The sequence below is a fragment of the Eptatretus burgeri genome, chromosome 17 (genome assembly GCF_056783735.1).
Source record: "Eptatretus burgeri isolate ZD-2024b chromosome 17, Ebu_testis_v1, whole genome shotgun sequence".
NCBI classification, from domain to species: Eukaryota; Metazoa; Chordata; class Myxini; order Myxiniformes; family Myxinidae; genus Eptatretus; species Eptatretus burgeri.
Window position 1 is genome coordinate 31,014,077 of NC_140977.1, and position 22,875 is coordinate 31,036,951.

The following is a 22,875-nucleotide window of genomic DNA, read 5'->3' on the forward strand; positions in this document are numbered from 1 at the left end:
ATTAATCCAGCATGGTTTGAATCCAAGTTTAGCCGGGACTTTATTCTCAACGATCCGTTCCTTTTAGCCGGTACGTCCTTGGCAGTGTCACTCGACTGCATCCGATCCGGTCGAGTGATCCGGTTCGGACAAGGCATACCGAGGGCGTGTTCCCCGGTAATTAAATCACGTGATTAATTAGGTAACCCGATTAACCCATAGACGGGAGGACCCTAGGTTACGCGGTTGAGTTATTGGCATCCACGGTCGGTTAAGCGACCTGCCACGTCACAGAATTATCCGTGTGCGACGGCCTACAATTCTGGGGAGTCTGGTGGGAATCGACATCGCTTTCCCCACCTAGTGGTCTTCTCACCCGACCCCCCGGCCCGCAGCAATATCATGGTCTTGTCCAGGAATTTCACACCCACCCTTCTCCCCACCCCCCTCTTCCCTGGACTACATCACTTGGTATGTGCATACTGTATAACGAGAAGCTGCAGTCATGAATGTCGTTCTCTGTCTTGACTCATAATAACGCACAAACGGATTCTGAACCGGTAATATTTCGCCGCCAAAACCTGCTGGATCGTCCTGGTTCACATTTGTGCTCATGGGAATATGAACTTTGTTTCTAGCTCTAACTAGTTCAGAGCTTGTTGGTGAGAGACTTGTTGGTGAGCACAAGTTCAGAGCTTGGTTCAGAGCTTGTTGGTGAGCACAAATATTGTGATTGGACTCTCCAGAGACATGACAGAAGTAAGTGGACACCTTAAATTTCTTCCATTTCATCTGTATAATGCAGTTTTACTCAGTGATTTGAAATAATAGTCGACAATTTATTTGCAGAAATGAGTTCCTGGGTCTTATACGACAATTAACTCTGCATCGAACCCAGGGAGCACACAAACTTTCCGATTTCCAAAGAGGACGAATTATTGGCCAATCAGACGGTGGAGTCAGCCAGCGTCAGAACATTGGCTTTCCACTTTCCATGGTCAATCGGGTGATTGTGCAATTCACCAGTGAAGGCAAGGAATCCACAGCTTCCCGTACTGGTCCATTGAGAAAACTCCCAATTGCAAGGCAGCAGATGTTGCAGAAGAGGTTCAAGTTAGCTCAAGAACTGCCGTGCGGTACCTTCATCAAATGGGCTACTATAGGAGAGCAGCTTGGAGAAAACCTCTTCTTAGACCAGCCAACATTCAAAGGAGAAAGAAGTGGGCTGACGAGATGGCCACCAGACCGTTGGAGTTTTGGCAAACTAATTTTTTCAGATGAGTCCCCATTTGCTCAATTTTCTGACAGTGGATGCTTATGGCTTTGGAGACTTCCCAGTCAAGAGTTTTCTTTAAACTAATTGCAGCCAACTGTCAAACACGGTGGTTTTTCAGTGATGGTATGGAGAGCAATATGGAGCGCTGGTCGGTCAGAGCTTGTGGAGTGTGATGGCAACGTCAACTCTACGATATACATTTCTATCCTTGAGGATAGACGTCTCCCTGTCTTCTCCACTGGTCAGATGGTCAGTTTCCTGACATGAATCCCATTGAACACCTCTGGACCATATTGAATCGAGCTGTGTGGAAAAATTCCAGGAAACCAACATCATGGGCAGAATTGCTAAACCTTTTGTGTGAAGCCTGGGCAGAAATCCCACAAGAGAAAATTTCGGAACTTGTTAGTTCTATGCTTGAAAGAGTAAAAGCATTGAAATCTGCAAATGGTAAGTCTACAAAATACTAGTGAATGCATTAAAATGGATCAAATGTACTTCAAATGTTCAATAAATATATATATTTTTAAATAATGGTGTCTCCTTTTGTCATGTCTCTGGATACTAATGAAATAAAATCACAGGGTGCAAAGAACGGTTACCATTTTGCAGTTGTGGTAATATGGCAACCCATTGTCCACTTAAAGGATCTCACCCACTTAAAGCATGTGGCCATCGGCTCACATGGAGACGCAAGCATTTGCAGGCAATAAATAAGCGACTGTCAGAGCCTATAAAAGATAACAGCCCTAGTTTATTTATTTACTGCTAGTTGATCAGTATGTAGCACCTCGGTGTCGAGCACGGAATGCTTTTCATAATAAACTTTGTTTATCTACCAGTAATGGTTTGAGCATCTGTTCCGAGTCTCGGATGTGGGCGGTTCAAAACCCTGGCCAAGTCATACCCAATATGTTTAAAATGATACGTGCTGCTTCCTTATTTGACGTTCAGCATTTAAAAGGTTAAGAGCATGGACATTAAACTCGAGGTTGGCTTCCATGGGGAGGAGGAAATTCCTCCTTAGGACATGCCCTGCTGGGTGTAGTGAGAAAGGCGACGACGTTGTGACGCCACTGGTATCCAGTGCCCCGGGAAGTGTCGGTACTTCCCCCAAGCTCAGTGGTTGTCTCATGTAACAGTCCTACGTTGTTTCATATTCGTCTGTATGCCCATATGTGTGTGGCAGCTCCGCACGAGCCTTATATTGCCAAAACCAAACAAACAAAAAACCCCATCATTCATCGGATAGAAATGTCAACACACAAAGAAATGGATTAACGCAAATCTCCCGCCAAGCCACTTTGGCGATGTCGTGCCGGCTTATGGCAGGCCATTGGTGACATGCGTGCAACTTCTTTGGATTTTCCGACAATGCCAGATATTGTAATCCACAAGGCAGGTCTTGAGGACTTTATAGAGTAATCATAGAATAATGACTTCGGGCCTCACCACAGATGGCAGACTTCCAGCGACTCACTGGGCACAACTCACAGCTGAGCTGTCTGCCGGCATACCAGCGCCCATTCAAACTGAACAAGGCCTGAGTACATTCTTCCTCCCTGCACACAAAATGTACAACTCATCAGCACAATCACACTCTGGTAATGCAAATCCTCATTTTGACCCTTGGCCCTTGAGCTACATCAAAGTGGGTGCCATAATCAGGTGGGGTCAAAGGTCAATCAGGGAACGTGCATCCCAGGGTGTATGCCCTTTCTTTTTACACTGTACTCTTAATACATCCTTTCACCTTTAGCATTGTATGACTTTCATTGTTGGAGACATTACGGAAACAAAAGCATTCAGAAGCAGGGCATCTCTCGTGCTTTCTCACAAATGTCAGAATCAAGTCCTGTTGTGCTGATCATTGCACTTACGTCTCAAACTGCACGTAGACATTTCCACGAAGGTGTGGTTCATAATTGCAGCTCACCTGCAGTAAAAAAAGCCATGTCCAAGCATCATTCTGCACTTAAAACGCACAAATCACCTCCATGATGGTTAAATTCACAAGGATAATATATATATATATATATATATATATATATATATATATATATATATATATATATACATATATATACACATATATACATATACTGTATACGCATATACGTATATGTTGTTGTGGATTTCCGCCACTCCGGCGTGTGGGCAACCGCCTTTAGCTCATTTGCGGCCGCACGCGCCCACCAACCGTGGCAATCCAGTCGCAGCTTTTGGATCAACGCTGAAATCCAGCTACGGGTGTGTTTTCAACCACACCACAACCTTGTCAATGCTCTGCCCGCGCTACAGGGTCGATCGCCGAATTGTCGATTTACCTAATTATTCGCGCGGTCAGACTACCGAGAGGTTGTACTTCAACGGGACCTGTCCGGAAACGAGCCGCTTTAAGCAGCTCTTTCCGTCTGCGATTGCCGAGCGGTTTATTATCGCCAAGCCCCGTTGGACCCAATTACGTTATCGGCTATTAATAACCAGCTGTTTATTCCGAACGCAATTATGGCAGTTCAATGGAGGAAGAGACGCAACGAGCAGTTGAATATTCAAACAATGTGGACATTTATTTGTACATGCACATATGCAAGCAATGGGGGTAAGGGACAAGACACGAGCAAAAAGACCTACAGCTGTTGTCTATTTATTAGGTACATCCACTTAACAACAATTCTACTTATCGGACAAGGCGCCACAGACTTCCATGCAAAAACCTCAGAAAAGAAAAGGGAGAACAGGGCCCGTAGGCCTTTAATGTTCCTCGGAGCTTGGAAGACCGAAGGAGCTCCGCGAGGCCGTGTAGGTTACCTTGTCGCCCTGGAGACGACTCGATGGGTCTTTCGGTCGGCGACCCTCCGTATGTCTCGTCGTCAACACGGCAGCTGGTGTAACGGCGGCTCGGTTGGTCCAGGCCTTGCCGTGCGGCCTGGTCGATCGGGCCTGGCCGACGATGCCTCAGAGGAGTGAACAGGCCTTGCTCTTTTGGAGTTGATGCTCTTTTAAGAGCCCACTCACTCCTCAGCGTCGCTCGGACCGTCCCGGGTCCCGATAACCTCGGACCGTTATGTCGCTGGCTGGCAACTTCTCTCCGGCTGGCGACTTCGCTGCCGCCTCCACCGACCCACAACCCTGCACTGCACTGCACTCTCGACCCGACTGGACTCCAGGCTCCAAACTCCACCGGACTCCAACAACCGAGCTCCACTCAACAACCGAGCTCCACTCCGAACTGGTTTCTCTTCGTTTCAGCCGGGCCTTTTATCGGGTTCGGGGGTGGTGTTTGGTCTTTCACCTTCGACCCTTCACCCCCGGCTGGCTCCGCCCCTTTTGTCATTCTGATCCGATCTTGCCATCAAACGCGGACATGGTAGGAATCACCGGCTTTCGCTCCAACGAGGAAGTCGTCGTGTTTGTCGGCGGAGATATTGTTCGTTTGTGGATGGCGGCGCTGTGGAGATGATGGTTAGGAGATGTTGTTCGTTTGTTGAAATGGTTGTTGTTGGTGAAAAGATGGCATTGTTTGTGGAGATGATGGTGAGGAGATGTTGTTCGTTTTAAAATAAAAATAGCAAAAGAATAACGGCCAACTCAAAGATGCACAGCCCGGTACACGAATAATTCCCGTTAGACATTGGTGGGGAAATCCAACCTGGAACACACACTTACCGACATAACTGATCTTCGGGGAACCTGAATGGTGTTCTGTGAATTTCCACAACAGTAAAAACACACACACACACACACACACACACACACACACACACACACACACACACACACACACACACACACACACACACACACACACACACACACACACACACTAATATTTATAAGTCATTGTTAGCATTGTGATGTAATCTGCATTGATATTCTGGTAATCACCATTCTCACCAAGACTCGGTTAACACACAGCCTTTTGCCTGCACAGAAGAAGCACATGTTCCATTGGTGAGGCGTGAAAAAGATAGCAAGTGAGTACCAGAGTAAAGGAGTCTTATGAGGACACGTTTTCCACAAAAAGACTTTTAGAGTGTGGCTTCACCCGCAGGCCATTGCGAATGTCCATATCGTCATATCTGCGCTGTAACAGATCAGTGTTGTGGTCCCACAGGCGAGTGGGGCTGAGACGAGTGAGGCCACACCTGCAGTGAGAAAAGTTGCTCTGGGAAGCGAGCAAGCATTGGAACTTTTTTGGGGGTGATGAGAGTTGGAGGTGATTTTTGTGGGTTGGTATTGGAAGGATGTTTTGGTGCCACTGCTTTTTGATGGAGTTTTTTTTAGCCCCAACTGGGAGTTGGCCCATTTGGGGGCTTATATTTAGTGTGCTCACTCGCCTCTGTCGAACCTGGGTTTGAATACTGACCCAGCTATAAACTGTCATCCTGGTGTTTCACAGGCAGGGTGATTCATCAAAGTTTGTGCGCCGTCCCTCAGATGGACGATTAACGGGCGTCCCGTCTGCCGACATTAGTTGGTGGACGTTAAAGATCCCACGGTGTCCTTCACGAAGAGAAGGTGAGCCATCACCGGCACCATGAACAAATTCCAAAATTGATCTCTTTCCTTGTTGCAAATGTGTCAGAAAATAAGAGCAGCATGCCATTTCCTCGGGATAGATTCACCAAGGCCTTGAAAAAGTTGCAGAAGGAATCCCAGGAAAGATTTCAGGACTTCCACAAACATTCAAAGGACATTTATTTGTTTCAAAACCCGTTTGAGGTTGAAATGGATGAGACATCAGAAATGTATCAACTACAACTGGCTGACTTACAAAGCAATGATACGCTCAAGTATGCCTTTGATACCAGCGGCCTGCTCAAATTTTACGCATGCCTTCCTGGCTCAACCCTCCCGAACTTAAGGAGACTTGCCACTGGCATGATTACAGTTTTGCAAGCGCTTACACCTGTGAGCAGGCCTTTTTGAGAATGAAGTTTATCAAATCAAAATTTTGTTCAAGGTTGACTGATGATCATTTGCATCATTGTTTACACCTGTCAATGACAAATTCTGAGGTGAATATCAGTGATATTGCTGCAAAAATGTATCTAAAAAGAGGCACAGAGCTTACACTAAAAAAAAAATATATATATATATATATATATATATATATATATATATATATATATATATATATATATATATATATATATATATATATATATAAAAGGGGGAACAGCTTGCACGAAAATCTAAAACAAATACTTCAAAAATCTAAAAAGGGGCACAGAGCTCGCACTAAAATCTCAAAATATATATTTAAAAAAAAATCTATAAAGGAGAAAAGAGCTCACACTAAAATAAAAAAAAAATATATATATATATATATATATATATATATATATATATATATATATATTAAAAAAATCAAAAAAGGGGCACAGAGCTCACACTAAAATCTAAAAATATATATTTAAAGAATCTAAAAAGAGGAACAGAGCTCGCACTAAAATCTAAAAAAAAAAATCATAAAAATCTTTAAAAAGGGGCACAGAGATCACACTAAAATCTAAAAATATATATTTAAAAAATCTAAAAAGGGGCAGAGCACGCACTAAAATCTAAAAATAACATATTTAAACTAAAAAGGGGCACAGAGCTCACACTAAAATATACATATATATATATATATATATATATACACATATATATATATATATATACACATATATATATATATATATATATATATACATATATATATATACACACACATATATATATATACACATATACGTATATATATATATATATATATATATATATATATATATATATATATATATATATATATATATATATATATATATATATATATATATATATATATATAAAGAATCTAAAAAGGGGCACAGAGCTCGAACGAAAATCTAAAAATATATATTTCAAAAAAATCTAAAAAGGGGCACAGAGCTTGCACTAAAATCTAAAAATAACATATTTAAACTAAAAAAGGGGCACATAGCTCACACTAAAATAAAAAATATATATTTTAAAAATCTAAAAAGGGGCAGAGCACGCACTAAAATCTAAAAATAACATATTTAAACTAAAAAGGGGCACAGAGCTCACGCTAAAATAAAAAAATATATATTTAAAGAATCTAAAAAGGGGCACAGAGCTCGCACTAAAATAAAAAATATATATTTTAAAAATCTAAAAAGGGGACACAGAGCTCGCACTAAAATCGAAAAATATATATTTAAAGAATCTAAAAAGGGGCACAGAGCTCACACTAAGATAAAAAAATATACATTTTAAAAATCTGAAAAGGGGCACAGAGCTCGCACTAAACTCAAAAAATATTTATTTAAAGAATCTAAAAAGGGGCACAGAGCTTGCACTAAAATCTAAAAATATATATTTCAAAAAAATCTAAAAAGGGGTACAGAGCTTGCACTAAAATCTAAAAAACAAATATATTTTTAAAATCCAAAAAGGGGACACAGAGCTTACACTAAAATGTAATATATATATATATATATATATATATATATATATATCTATATATATATATATATATATATATATATATATATATATATATATTATAAAAATCTAAAAAGGGTCACAGAGCTCGCACTAAACTCAAAAAATATTTATTTAAAGAATCTAAAAAGGGACACAGAGCTCGCACTACAATCGAAAAAAAAGAATTTCAACTAAAAAGGGGCACAGAGCTCACACTAAAATTGAAAAAATAGATATATTTAAAGAATCTAAAAAGGGGCAGAGAGCTCACACTAAAATCAAAAAAAAATATATATATATATATATATATATATATATATATATATATATTTAAAGAATCTAAAAAGGGGCACAGAGCTCACACGAAAAAATATATATTTTTAAAAATCGAAAAAGGGGCACAGAGCTCACACTAAAATCTAATATATATATATATATATATATATATATATATATATATATATATATATATATATATATATATATATATATATATATATATATATATATATAATCTAAAAAGGGGCACAGAGCTCACACGAAAATCGAAAAAATATATATTTTTAAAAATCGAAAAAGGGGCACAGAGCTCACACTAAAATCGAAAAAAAAGCATTTCAACTTAAAAGGGGCACAGAGCTCACACTAAAATCTAAAAAAATATATATTTTTAAAAATCTAAAAAGGGGCACAGAGCTCACACTAAAATCGAAAAAAAATTTTTTTATCTAAAAAGGGGGCACAGAGCTTACACTAAAATCAAATTTTTTTTATGAATCTAAAAAGGGGCACAGAGCTCGCACTAAAATCTAAAAATATACATTTCAAAAAAATCTAAAAAAAAGGGGCACAGAGCTTGCACTAAAATCTAAAAAACAAAAATATTTTTAAAATCCAAAAAGGGGACACAGCTTACATTAAAATCTAAAAAAAATTTTTTTTATCTAATAAGGGGGCACAGAGCTTACACAAAAATGTCAACAACAAAATTTTTTTTTAATCTAAAAAGGGGCACAGAGCTCGCACTAAAATCTAAAAATATATATTTCAAAAATCTAAAAAGGGGCACAGAGCTCGCACTAAAATCGAAAATATATATATATATATATATATATATATATATATATATATATATATATATATTTAAAGAATCGAAAAAGGGGCACAGAGCTTGCACTAAAATCGAAAAAAAAGAATTTCAAATAAAAAGGGGCACAGACCTCACACTAAAATCGAAAAAAATATGTATTTTCTTTATCTAAAAAGGGGGCACAGAGCTCGCACTAAAATCTAAAAATATATATTTCAATAAAAATCTAAAAAGGGGCACAGAGCTTGCACTAATATCTAAAAAACAAATATATATTTTAAATCCAAAAAGGGGACACAGAGCTTACACTAAAATCTAAAATATATATATATATATTTTTTATCTAAAAAAGGGGGCACAGAGCTTACACAAAAATGTCAACAACAAAATTTTTTTTTAATCTAAAAAGGGGCACAGAGCTCGCACTAAAATCTAAAAATATATATTTCAAAAATCTAAAAAGGGGCACAGAGCTCGCACTAAAATCGAAAATATATATATATATATATATATATATATATATATATATATATATATATATTTAAAGAATCGAAAAAGGGGCACAGAGCTTGCACTAAAATCGAAAAAAAAGAATTTCAAATAAAAAGGGGCACAGACCTCACACTAAAATCGAAAAAAATATGTATTTTCTTTATCTAAAAAGGGGGCACAGAGCTCGCACTAAAATCTAAAAATATATATTTCAATAAAAATCTAAAAAGGGGCACAGAGCTTGCACTAATATCTAAAAAACAAATATATATTTTAAATCCAAAAAGGGGACACAGAGCTTACACTAAAATCTAAAATATATATATATTTTTTATCTAAAAAAGGGGGCACAGAGCTTACACTAAAATCTCAACAAAATTTTTTTTTTAATCTAAAAAGGGGCACAGAGCTCGCACTAAAATCTCAACAAAAATTTTTTTTTTAATCTAAAAATGGTCACAGAGCTCGCACTAAAAAAAAAAAATATATATATATATATATATATATATATATATATATATATATATAAAAAGGGGCACAGAGCTCGCACTAAAATCTAAAAAAAAAAAAAAAATTAAAGGGGCACAGAGCTCACACTAAAATCTAAAATAAAAATTTAAACTATAAAGGGGCACAGAGCTTGCACTAAAATCTAAAAAAAAAAAAATTAAACTAAAAAGGGGCACAGAGCTCGCACTAAAATCTAAAAAAAGAAGGTTTTTTTAATCCAAAAAGGGGGCACAGAGCTTACAACAAAATCTCAAAAAAATAAAATATATATTTTAAATCTAAAAAGGGGCACAGAGCTTGCACTAAAATCTAAAAAAAAAAATAAATAAAATCTAAAAAGGGGCACAGGGCTTACACTAAAATCTCAAAAAATATATCATAATATAATGGGCATAAGCCTGGAACTTCTAACACACTTTTCTCTGAACATATTCTGTTCATACTTCTGAAATCTTCACATTATGCGTTACAAATTTTGTTCATACTTCCAAAATCTGCACATTATGCATTCCATGTATTTCCAAAGGTAATTGCAGATTCAAAAAATCGAATATCATAATCATCATCATATTAACATAATCATAATTCTCTTGGTAAATGTGTATCGTGTAGCACCACCTCCAGGTGGGGGAGGGTATTACAAGTCTCCACCATTTACAGTTCAGGATTCCTGTCCTCATGTATTCCAATGCAGTGAGGTGTTTTGAATTAAAGGCAGTACGTATGTTTTTGAGTCATCATCATAATCATAATATAATGGGCGCAAGCCTGGAACTTCTAACACACTTTTCTTCGAACATATTCTGCTCATACTTCCGAAATCTTCACATTATGTGTTCCATGTATTTACGCAGGTGATAGCGGATTCAAAAAATTGAATATAGATAGAATTTTCAGAGGGAATCGATGAAGTCACAATCAGCAGCATTCGGCGGCAAACCAACGGCCGGGACCCAGCCGACGTGCTTTACATAACTAAGTTCATGAGTTCAGGACGTTTGTTCAACTCAGCATTTAAGACTTTTATCCTGCCATGTTGTTAATCTGTTGCTGTAGGTAATATAGAAACGATGAATATGTCAAATTGTTTGTGTTACTCATCCGGCACAACGTGTCAAGGCCAACAATCTAAAGCGACCGGTCTCAAACGCTACCATGGGCACCCAGACACGCCACCACAATGAACTGAGCTATTGAATGTGGCGCAAAACATCCAAAGAAACTACCGCAAGCAAATATTGTAATCCGTCTTGTCCCCCATACCCGTCATAGAAGGGTATTTGCTTATATATTTAAAAATTATAAAAAAGGGGCACAGAGCTCGCACTAAAATCCACCCCCCCCCACCAAATATTTTTTTTTCTAATTTAAAAAGGGGCACAGAGCTTACACTAACAGACCAATATGAAAACCATACCATTCCATGTTTAAACTGTATGCAGACCTCACTTTTGGCAATTAACCGGAAATTAAAAACAAAAACTTCTAACCTCTAAATGACAACCTGATTATCATTCCGGCCCACGCCCAGACAGCTCTATGACTATCTGGCACAGCACTAGAAAAAGATTGCCGATCACTTCACTGCCTTAGACCTTTTTGATCCCTTGACCCTTCAGACTCATAAAAACCTTTATACCCCTTGAAACTGCATAAATCTTTCGAGCCTCTTTGGACTCTACTAACTCCAATTGGAAAGAACCATTTAGATCTTTCGACCTATAGACCCTTTGGACCACTTCGAGTCCTTAGACTCTTCAGACCTTTTACACCCCTTAGACGCAAACATCTTGAGAGTCTTTTTACAATACACACAGACAACTTTTCTCAGAAAGTAATGCGCAATCTCCACCTACCAGGAGAGGGGTGGGTACTCTGCTAGTTTGAACAAAAATTGCATATTGGGTCACTGGATTGGTTCAAAACCAATCAAAACCTCGAAGCATATTTTTTTGAAGTCAAAAGCTCATCATCACATAAAATCATCAACCTTTATCCTATTACAGTAACTTGGAACTTGAACAAGATTTGCATATTGGGTCCAGAAAGCTGATACAGACATACCCAAGAGGACTCGAAGCTGTAATCATTGCCAAAGGCACTTCTACAAAGAATTGACTCAGGGGGTTGAATACTTATTGATGCAAGACATTTCAGCTTCTCATTTTTAATTAATTTGTAAATTTCTGAAAACATGTTTTCACTTTGTCATTATGGGGTATTTATGTAGATCGGTGACAAAAAATTAAAATTGAATCCATTTTAAATTCAAGCTGTAACACAATAAAATGTGACAAAAGTCGAGGGGTGTGAATACTTTCTGAAGGCATGGTATGTATTAGCATTTATGTGTGAAATTTGGTCAAAATTATTGAAAAGGTCAAGGCCAACTGAAAAATGTAAAACACACAATGTAGAAAAGTGGAGGCAGGGTGGGGGGGGGACATGATTTTCACCCTAGATGTATTTTTTTCACCTTTCACCATACGTGCTGGTAGCACCCAGGGCCAGGTCGTAGGCACTCGGGGAAAAAATCCCCCCCCCCCAGTAATTTTTGAGAGAATGCCCGAAAGTTCCATAGAATTTCTATTGAACATTTTTTGCAGGGAGGGGCCAACAATCTCTTTATAAGAGTGAATGAGAGAAATGATTACTTGTTTAATGTTTTGATAAATGGGATCTGTAAGATGAAGTCCTTCCTCAGCCCACCTGAGCTCCTGACCACTTACAAAGCTTTCATCCGCAACCTGATGGAGTACTGCCCTCCCCTCTGGGCTGGTGCTCCTGCCTCTCACCATTCTCAGCTTCAGGCTGTGGAAACCCCGGCATTTCGGATCATTGGTATCTCCCGCGATGAGGCCGAGTCTTTGGGCCTCTCACTCTCTCACCGCAGGCAGGTCGGTGGTCTTTCTGTCTTCTACCGTCTCCTCTCCAGTCTCGCCACCCCTCCCCCTGCTCTGTCTGCGATTTGTCCCCACCATATTTCTGCAGGGTGATTAAGGTCCACCAACAACCCCCTTCTGGTAAAACTACCAAGCTGTTAGGGTAGTTTTACTACCCTGCTGCTCACCTTCACTCTTTCATTCCTTTTTTTCCCCACCTTTGGAATAAGCTCCCTCACTCTGTTCAATCCCATTCTTCCCTCCAGGCCTTCAAAACAGCTGTTCACCACCACCTCTTATCATCCCCCATCCAAATCTTCGATCTTTTCTACCCCCGCTAGTCCACCCCAAACCCACCTCCTTCAAATTCCCTGCTTTCCTTCCTGAAAGTCCCTGCAATGTCCATCTCGTATACCCCGTGTTCCCCGCCCCATCCCTCTCCCTTCCACAGATCTCCTAATGTCTCTGTTCTCCACTGTTTTGTCCTTCCCACTCCCACCCCTCTTGTCTCATGTCCCCCTTGCTGTGCGTTGTGTGTTAGCTCTCATACGAGTCTGGACAAGGTATACAAAAAAAAAAATTAATAAAAGCGGATCAGTTCAATGCTGAACGCTGAGCATGAGTCTTAAAAGTAAGGAGTTATGTTCTTTATTCACAATTATCCTCTCCACTTGGCATCACTGTTTGTTTTTTTTTGTTGTTGCTTTCAGAGACCAGTTCTTGTTTACTGTAAACAAACAGACAGTGCCAATCGGAGGTTTCTGCTTCAATCCCCCTTCCCTTACTTATGGGCATCCCATAAAAGTTTCTTTAAGGATGTTTTCGTTTATCAAGAGGTTAAACTTTGAAAGAGTTCTTCTGTTCTTAAACTCAATGATTTAACTCCTGAGATGCTGTTATCTGACCCATGCTGTGTTCTTAGGAACGCACCTGCATTATTAACCTAACGAGCGACACGACATCATTTACAAGTCACATCACGATTTTGCAAGATTGGCTATCACCTCCGTAATTGCAGAGATATTAAAACAATGAAAATGGTGAATCTTTCCATGATCACATCCTGAATCGATTACTATAACTCATAACTTACTAGTTGACTTCACAAATCTGTACATTACGTCTTCAGCTGCCTCAATGCTGCTGCCCACTTCGTTACTCACATGTGCCAGAGAGAGGCTGTGTGCTGATCCCGTATTGGCTCAACTTCACTGGTTTCCACAACCCTCCACCCATCTATTTTAAAGTTTACATCCTCCATCATGAGGTTCCTCAATATACAAATAAATTATTTAGTTTCCCAGTGGCCACAAACTTATTCACTTCACTTACATTTCCAGCTTTTCTCGTTTTACAAACTTTTGGTGGACAATACTTTTTGGTGTTCACATGAAAAAGACTTCAAATGTATTATGCACCCTTTATATTACAGATGGTCAGTGTAAAAAAATTTTTTTTAATAAAATAATAATTACCTTGAACTGGCACACTTTGCCAATGCAACGGAATTCAGGCAAGGCGTCATGGTAGAATTCCAGAAACTCAGTGTTAAGATCCTCCTCAGACACTTCCAGCCAGGAGTCGGAGCCATCATCGTCGGGGCGTGACAACGAAAATGGTGAAAACATGCTCCGAAGGAGAAGCACACGAGATGACGTTGGCCGTACATGACGTCGAGAGCACCTGGAAAGTAAAATCGATGTAATCGAGACGTGAGAGCATTTGAAAGCGGTGGAAAGAATACTAAAAAGGAGGAAAAATTGATAAATTGCAGAAGCTGAAGATACACAAGTATATATAAAAAAAAAAGAACAAGACTAGAAGGGCACTCGGTAGAGCGCAGACGTCCACCCTGTAATGCCTGATCCACGAGAACATATTAGGCCCAATACATTTTTGAGATATCGTGCTATATATCGTTTTTGGCCCAATCTCTCAATGGTGAACAATCACGTAAAATATTCTTGTAGTCGGATTTGGATCCGAATCTTCACCAAAACCAAATCAATTCGTCGTGGTCACACACCCAACCTGTCCACCAAGTTTAATCTGAATCTATCCACAACTTTTTGAGATATCATGCTATATATTAGTTTAGCCCCATCTCTCAATGGTGAAGAATCACTTAAAATATTCTAGTAGTCGGATCCGGATCCAGATCTTCACCAAAATCTAATCAGTTTGTTGTGGTCACACACCCAACCTGTCCACCAAGTTCAATCCGAATCTGTCCACAACTTTTTGAGATGTCATGCCATATATCATTTTTGGCCCAATTTCTCAATGTTGAAGAATCACTTAAAATATTCTAGGAGTTGGATCCGGATCCAGATCTTCACCAAAATATAATCAGTTCGTCCTTGTCACACATCCAACCTGTCCACAAAATTTCACAGCACAGAGATATCCTACACACAAACAAACAAATAGAAAGGGGTGAAAACATAACCTCATTCCACCTTTGGTGGCGGAGGTAAAAATACCGATGAGAACATGACTATGAGGTGGATGGGAGGAGGGCTTTCCATGGCCATGGTGATAAAAAGGCTTCACAGAAAGGGGAACAGCAGCATCGATTGGCAAGTTAAGCGACTAGGTAATGGAAGATGTTTTGACACCGATGCTGTGCCAGAAGTATGAGTTACAATCACAACTTACAATTTACACTCACAGAAACCAGAAAACACCCAAAACCACCAGACAATGTCGACGCTCTTCCACAAGTCACATTTCAAGATATTGAACTGAAGTTTCGCAAATGGAATGTCACAATAATGTTATATACAAAGGCTGCATCACGATTCGTATTGTAGAAACAGCCATTCAAGTGCATCTTGGAAATGATTGACATTCAAAAATGTGGAAATATGGAATTTCATCATGCCCATTAAGTGTAGATAGATTCCTCTGCAACCAGAACAGATCCTCCTAGGTAACAGGAAAGGAGGAGGAGGAGGAGGCAGAGAAAATTTCTATCATCAACAAAAGTGGCACAAGGAAGCAAGAATTTCATGTGGAATCACAAGCCTTCAATTAACCCTGATCCATGTGTAGCAGTGCGCAGGATGCCTACTGGATGGAAAGGTGGACGAGCTCTCCGTTATCTGAGGTGTGTGGTGATGTTTGACAGAAAGCCATCTTGGGTAGTTCGTGCTACGAGGTTGGATACATATTTGGCAGTGAGGGAGTTTTGTCACGACTGGACCTCAGCTGGAAAGGCCATTATCAAAGCAGGAAATATCCAGCAGTGAGAGCAATAGAGACATGAATGTTAAAAAAAGAACAACTAATGACGAAAATGCCAAACGGGGTAATGGGGTTAATTGATTAGCTCTTTCTTTATCCGTGTTTAAACCAGTTGTCTTTTAAGTACCCCAATTAGCAGTGTCAGGATTGTTCATTTCGTTTCGGCACCCCTTTTCACCTCCCTCTCCACCCCCACACACATGCAAAAAAGCCCTTTGTATTTTTCACTAATTACATGTTATCTTTCCTTAGAGCTGGCAGGATGGCCAAGAGGTACACTCACAGGCAGGGTGATTCATCAATGCGTGTGCCGTCCTTTGGTTGGACGTTAAACCGGTGTTCCATCTGCCAGCATCGATTGGTGTACGTTCAAGATCCCATGGTGTCCTTCGTATAGAGTAGGCAAGTCATCCACAGAGAGAGGGCGAACGTCCACAAATCTGAAATGATGCTGATGTGGTTCCTGTACCGAAGGAAGAGCCTGCTGTTTTCAAAAAGTTGTGACCAGTATCTCGACCTTCCCAGTGTGTGAAGGTTTGCAAGGGATTTGTTGCTCGATGGATGCGGGAAGATATGATACCCAATTATCGATAGACATCAGTATGGGAGTGTTAAGAAGCCATCAACCACACACTGTTTGGTTGAAATGCTGCATAAGTTCTATAAAGACTCTGACAACATTGACACCATTTGGCATCTCGTTGGTCCAGACTTCTCCAAAGCTTTCGACTCCAGACATCATGCCATTATGGTCACAAAACTAATCAAGTTGGGAGTCTGAAGATAAATTATCCCATGGATAGCGGATTTTCGACCAAACAGACGCCAGAGGGGTAAATACCAAGGTGCGCTATCTTACTGTAAATCCTTGAGCTGTGGAGTACCACAGGGAAAAAAAAAAAGATTGGTCATGATCAATGATGCAATGGATCGATTCATCAGAGCTGCGGCAATGGAAGTATGTCAACGATATGAGTATCGGAGGGGTGAGGTAATCGAAAGCCCCCTCTACAATGCAAACCGCCGTTACCGAACTCAGGGAATGGGCTGATGAGAACCAGCTTCACCTGGATACAGCCAAAATCCAAATTTGCTTCAAATGTACACCGCCGGAACCACCTGAACTCAACCGTGGAACTAATACCATCGATGTTGTCGAGAAAACCAAAATTCTGGGAGTATGGATTCAAGATGATCGATAGTGGGACAAGCAAGTAAAGGAAATGATGTCCAAGAGCAAGATGAAAGAGCATTTGCTGAGTCGACTAAAAAAAAGATCAAGATCCACAAGTCATACTTCCGACCAGCACTCGAACGTGCTGCATTGTTCTGGCATCCTGGACGAACAAAAGGGCAAATTAAACACTCAGAGAAAATCCAGAAAAGAGCATTGAGCATCGTTCTCGGTAACCAGAACAACTCCTATTCGGAAACCCTAATAGTGACTGAGATTACAAGTCATGAAGAATGAAGAATAAGCCCATGTTCCAAGTTTGCATCCTCTTGTGTGCGACCCCAGAGGTGTCGTAACTGGTTCCTGAAAAGCGATGCCACTCACACAATGCAGCTTCATGGTACGCATAAGTAGTAAATCGACCAGCGCCGAACAGCAAGATATCAAAATATCATGATTCCACTTCAGTTAAAGTGTCTCAATGAAGAACGGCGTAGTATGATCGAATCGGTTTAATATCGGATTGCCCAGTGGAATTCTTTGTTTTCGATACCTTTCACCGACGTGACACCTTTGTATACTATTTATTTATGAATTTTAACTTGCTTTCTTCGTGTATATTGTATTAATTTGGTATTTTGCCTCGGAATAAATATGAACCAATGATAAGGAGTTAACTCACGCGGTCGTGTGAATTTATATTGAGATTGGAATCGACTTCCTTTGTTTTGATTTGTAATGGGAGACCATTTTATGTGGGCGACCTTTGTGTGCATTCCCATTTTGATGCATTTTGGTGATTGATCACATGTTTTCGATTGATATCAAATGTTGGATGTATATACATTTGTAAATTGTCGTACAATTCAGCGGAAGCTGCGAAGTGAGAAGACAAGTGAACTGAACAATGGCCAAATTCCAAATTCCTGCCCTAACTAGTCGAGTGTCAGGCCTGGCCAGCCGGTTCGTGAAGACTCGGGCCAAGCTTCCCCCGGCCGACCCCACAAGAAAGGTGGGATAATGGTGGCTGTTAAAGAAGAAGAAGGCATGTTATTTTTGTCTTATTTAATTTGGGCCATGTGTGCTGGCATGTAGGCCATGTTAGCGGTCACAGAGGGCCTCATCCATGTGACGTCAGAGAGCTCAGAAACTGGACACAGATTGGGCCGGTGAGACCATGTACCATGGTCGAGCGCACAGTCATGTGGGGTCTGGACGGCTAACGAGTGCAAAGTATCAAAAGCACCCAATGGGGGAGCCGGACAAGATCCACGGAGTGTCAATAAATTGGGAGTGCGACGTCACAATGACTGGGTTTGCATTCCTGGAGTCTGATCAGCACGGATGCAGAAGGACGTCCTCCTGAAGCAGCAGTGCCATGAGGCCTGAACTCGGTGCGGGAGCCTGGGGTTAAGCAGAGGAATGCCGCCGGTTGCGTTCCACACATCCCCATGGGAGCAACCTCCCTCACGACCGCAGTGCATGGGAGGAACCAGCCTGCACGTCCCATGGCGTCCCGGTAGGAAGGAAGGCCTTACCTCATCCACCTCCCATCTCTTTCCCTTACGTCACCTTGTTGTTCTCCTGTCTGCACGCATGTCAGTAAATGTAGATTAAGATGGGGAAGGTCTGCACTTGTTGAGAATAAGCGCTTTCAGGATTCCCTGTCACTGTTCTTTACTGTGTTCCTGCCCCGGTGTGATTATTATCGATTAAATCTACATTTTCCTTTTATTCCCGATGTTTATTTGAGCGCGAACATACCTCCAACATGAATAAATTAAATAGAGAATAATTTGTGTGGCACTTCTTTAGCAAGTAAATCAAATTCATTACAGTAACCCTGAGTGAGACTTCGCGTCCTCGAGCCAAATTCGCCTCTATACGCTCAGGCATCTTGCAAAGCTCCAGTGTGGTCAGGTGTGGGACCTCTAGGGGATGAACCCTGGTCATGTTACAATATATATATATATATATATATATATATATATATATATATATATATATATATATATATATATATATACATACGTACATACAAATATTGGGTGCAAATCGTCGACGTTTTGAAGTCACCTGTTTCCGAAGCGGCAAGAGCCCGTTTTGAGGAAGAACGGACAGTGCTGCCTATCCCGCTCTGTTCCATAATCTTCTGGAGCTTCGGGATTAGCCCAACTTTCTTCTTCCTGTGGAAACAAATGGTGAGAAGGATGGAGTAGCAATCAGCCAAACCCGCATACAAACACAACCATTCTGCCTTAAATCAGCACGGTGCCATTTTTCAAAATTAACCGTACATTTCAGTTGAAAGGTAAGGCAGTTAGCAATTAGTTGTTTATATTTAAAGATCTGGATTAGATAAACACGTTTTTGCCACCAATTTTGTAGCTTTGTGCAGTCTGTGCAGAATATGACCGGCGTAACCTGCCTGGCCTAACTGTTTGTGCATTGTAGCTTCACCGTCTGTGAGCACAAAGTGTTTTAATGTCAATTTAAGATACCCACTCCCTATGAGAGCGGCAGGAAGGGCCGTGTTGTTATCCTCTCAGGGATATATAGATGACAGTCGATCGAGGCTCGGGTCCATTAGTGTGAAGGACGCGCTTAGCATATAATGCCTCAATAACGTCGGGTTTCCTCCCTTTAAGTTTTGTGTTAAACAGCAGTAGCAACTATTTATAAAGGCAATCATACATGTTTTGGGTTCATAATATTTTTTTTATTTATGGTAGGGGTGCCCCCCCCCAAAAAAACACCATGATAAGCCATTATTTACACATGTTAATGAAAAATTATTAAATCTTAGAGAGGGGATATTGTTATTAAGATTAATATTGTTTTGCTATAACATTAATATTATGCAATTATCATTTGTGTTGTTATTACCTCTGCCACCGAAGGTGAAGGAGGTTGTTTTCTCCCCTCTCTGTCTATTATTTGGCGAAATTTGTTTTTGCCAAGTATGTTGGTCTGTGGCGTTTGTGTTTGTCACGTAATTTTTGGCCACAGTTTTTAAGCAATCGTTCTGAATTTTTTTTTGTGTGTGTGTGTGTCGCCAGACAAGGACAGCAACGCTTAATTTTTGTGAACATCCGAATCTGGATCCGGATCTGAGAATTTTTGACGCAATTATTCACCACTGAGCGATCGGGCCAAAAACGATATATAGCACAATATCTCAAAAGGTTATGGATGGATTCACACGAGACTTCGTTGACAGATTGGGAGTGCCACTCGGAAGAATTGATTCAATTTTGGTGAAGATACGAATCCAGATCTGGATGTGAGGATTATTTAACTTTTAACTGATTCTTCACCATTGAGAGATGGGGCGAAAAACGATATTGCATGATATCTCAATAAGTTGTGGACGGATTCGGATGAAACTTGGTGGACACGTTGGGTGTGTGACCATGACCTATTGATTCAATTTTGGTGAAGATCTGAGTCTGGATCTGGATGTGAGAATTATTTAATTTTAAAAGTGATTCTTCACCAGTAAAGTGATTCTTCACCATTCTTCACCAAAAACAATATATAGCATGATATTTCAAAAATGTATTGGGCCTGCCCGATGTTCTCGTGGATCAGGCATTACGCGGATAAGGTATGTGGCGCCCATCGTTGTGGCGGAGGAATGCGCTCTACCGAGTGCCCTTCTAGTTACTTTTGTTATTAAAAGCAGCCTTGGAAAAACGCCACAATTAGCCGTCTTAATGTGGATATACACCTTAACATAGATTTCGCCCAAGGTGGAAAACCCCCATTGGGGAGGGGGACAAATGAAGTTGCCACAACCTCCATCGTGTGACCGGCAGTCTTCCAGTTAAGTTTGGTTGAGATTGGATAAGTAACGACCAAATGTATCATGGTCAAAAAGACAGACAGACAGACACCAAATTGCATATATTAGTATGATTAAACTGAACTACAGGCAACTGCAAGGCTAAAGGGTCAGTGTATGCAAAGCCCATACCGGTTTGTCGTTCAGTTCCAACAATCGCTTTACGGCTTCCTAAACAGCACGTTGGTGTTGAAGCAACCGGGGAGAAGGTGAAGGTGAGGGTGAGTGTGGGGGTGGGGGAAATTGTTGGGGTAGGAAAGAGGGTGAGAACAATGAGAGCAGTCAGACAGGCCATAGGTTCCTCTTGTCCTGAAGTAAGTCCAAGGTTAAGGGACATGGAGCAGACGGTATCTGAGAAATGTGGTTAAGTTGTGCAAATTATATGAATCCTATTAATTATCTCTAATTTCCCAAACCCAATTTACCATACAGCTTTATTTGCAATAATAAAAATAAAAATACTTCATAACGTACTTTTCATATCGATCGAACAATTTTAGTGATACCAAGTGACTACGATTTGTATGCAAAGTAAAAAATGAGATTATTATAGTTGAAAGATCATCTAGTGCATGTTCGTCGTACTGTATCCGCATCGCCCTGTATGCTTTACATCTTTACCCGTCACTTGTCGAGATGAATAATGCAATGTTGTGGAGGCATCGAGGCCACAGCGTACTTGTGGACGATTTTCCCCATAGGCTTATCTTATGATATTCAAAATAATATTCAAGTTCTGCTTATAATAACTTTACGAGGGAAACGATTTGGGAGAAGGATAAAAAGATATCATGTTCAGTTGCTCACAGTCCATCATCATCCAAAGGCTGCCAATGAACAGATCTGTTAAGGATCAGCAGGTTAGCACATGATATCCACACTTGCACACACCTCCAAGATGTATCCCTTGGTCTTCCACAATAAAGAAAAAGGATTTTAATGTACAAAAGTTAATGATGCATCTCATAAAGTTTTGTCATACCAAGATGGTTCAAGGTTAAGTTGTACTTTTGTTCGAGCAAATTTGAAAGCAAGGCAAGTACCATTTTTCGAGGTTAACCTCCACAGTGTACACACAAACTCATTCGTCCCATCGTTGTAGAAAACCTTAATGCCAGAGCATAGCAATCTTTGAAAGAGATGTGCAGCCGTTTCAGTACGTCCATATCCTCAATACCAAAACTTAGCATCACCCTTATGCTCCTCCAATAATGGATTTTAACAAATGTGAGTTGGGCTGACAGGATGGCCTGGAGGTACGCACACTCATCTTTAAGCTACCTCGTCTGGGTTTCAATCCCGATCCAGCAATAAACTGTCATCCCGGTGTTTAACAGGTAGGTTGATTCATCAATGTGTGTGCCATCCTTCGGATGGATGCTAAACGGGTGTCCCGTATGCTAGCATTTGTTGGTGGGTGCAAAAGATCCCACCGTGTCCTTCGTGAAGAGGAGGCGAGCTTTTGCCAGCACCATGAACAAATTCCAAATTCCTGCCTAACCAGCAGAGGGCATTGCATCAGCAGTACATCCACACCCTCAGCCAAATTATGTTAGCCATGAACAAATGAACAAACCATGGCAGATCTTTCGAGCATTAGTCTTTCATCGGAGAAAAATGTAAACATGTCTTTTGCTCCGATGAAGGGCGAATGATCAAGCCTCATTTCCCACAAAATATAAAAATCAATTGTTTATCTTCCGAGAGTTTACATTTTCTTTTAACATATTTATGGAGGACAGTACCCATCTCCCGCTGCCATTAAGATATGCAGTCAACTGCAAAGTGTGGACTGATAGTTGCATATAGACCAGGCAATGAAAGTAGATTACACCTTAGTGAAGGTCATCAATGAGCAAGCTCAAGATGTATGTTTGTTTTGACAATCTGATAGTGACATGGTAA

The 22,875-nt window shown here is 40.3% G+C and overlaps 1 protein-coding gene across 2 annotated transcripts in view; it reads right to left on the reverse strand.

The window, feature by feature from the left end:
• Nucleotides 1–22,875, reverse strand: part of ZRSR2 (zinc finger CCCH-type, RNA binding motif and serine/arginine rich 2) — a 49,223-nt gene that overhangs the window by 5,947 nt on the left and 20,401 nt on the right. For both annotated transcript variants that reach the window (XM_085862410.1, XM_085862409.1), the window contains exons 6-10: nt 21,103–21,141; nt 19,203–19,312; nt 14,182–14,389; nt 3,136–3,191; nt 2,708–2,817 (exon numbers count right to left, since the gene is read on the reverse strand). In XM_085862410.1, coding sequence (XP_085718536.1) covers nt 2,708–2,817; nt 3,136–3,191; nt 14,182–14,389; nt 19,203–19,312; nt 21,103–21,141 — 523 coding nt within the window. The remainder of the gene's footprint in view (nt 1–2,707; nt 2,818–3,135; nt 3,192–14,181; nt 14,390–19,202; nt 19,313–21,102; nt 21,142–22,875) is intronic.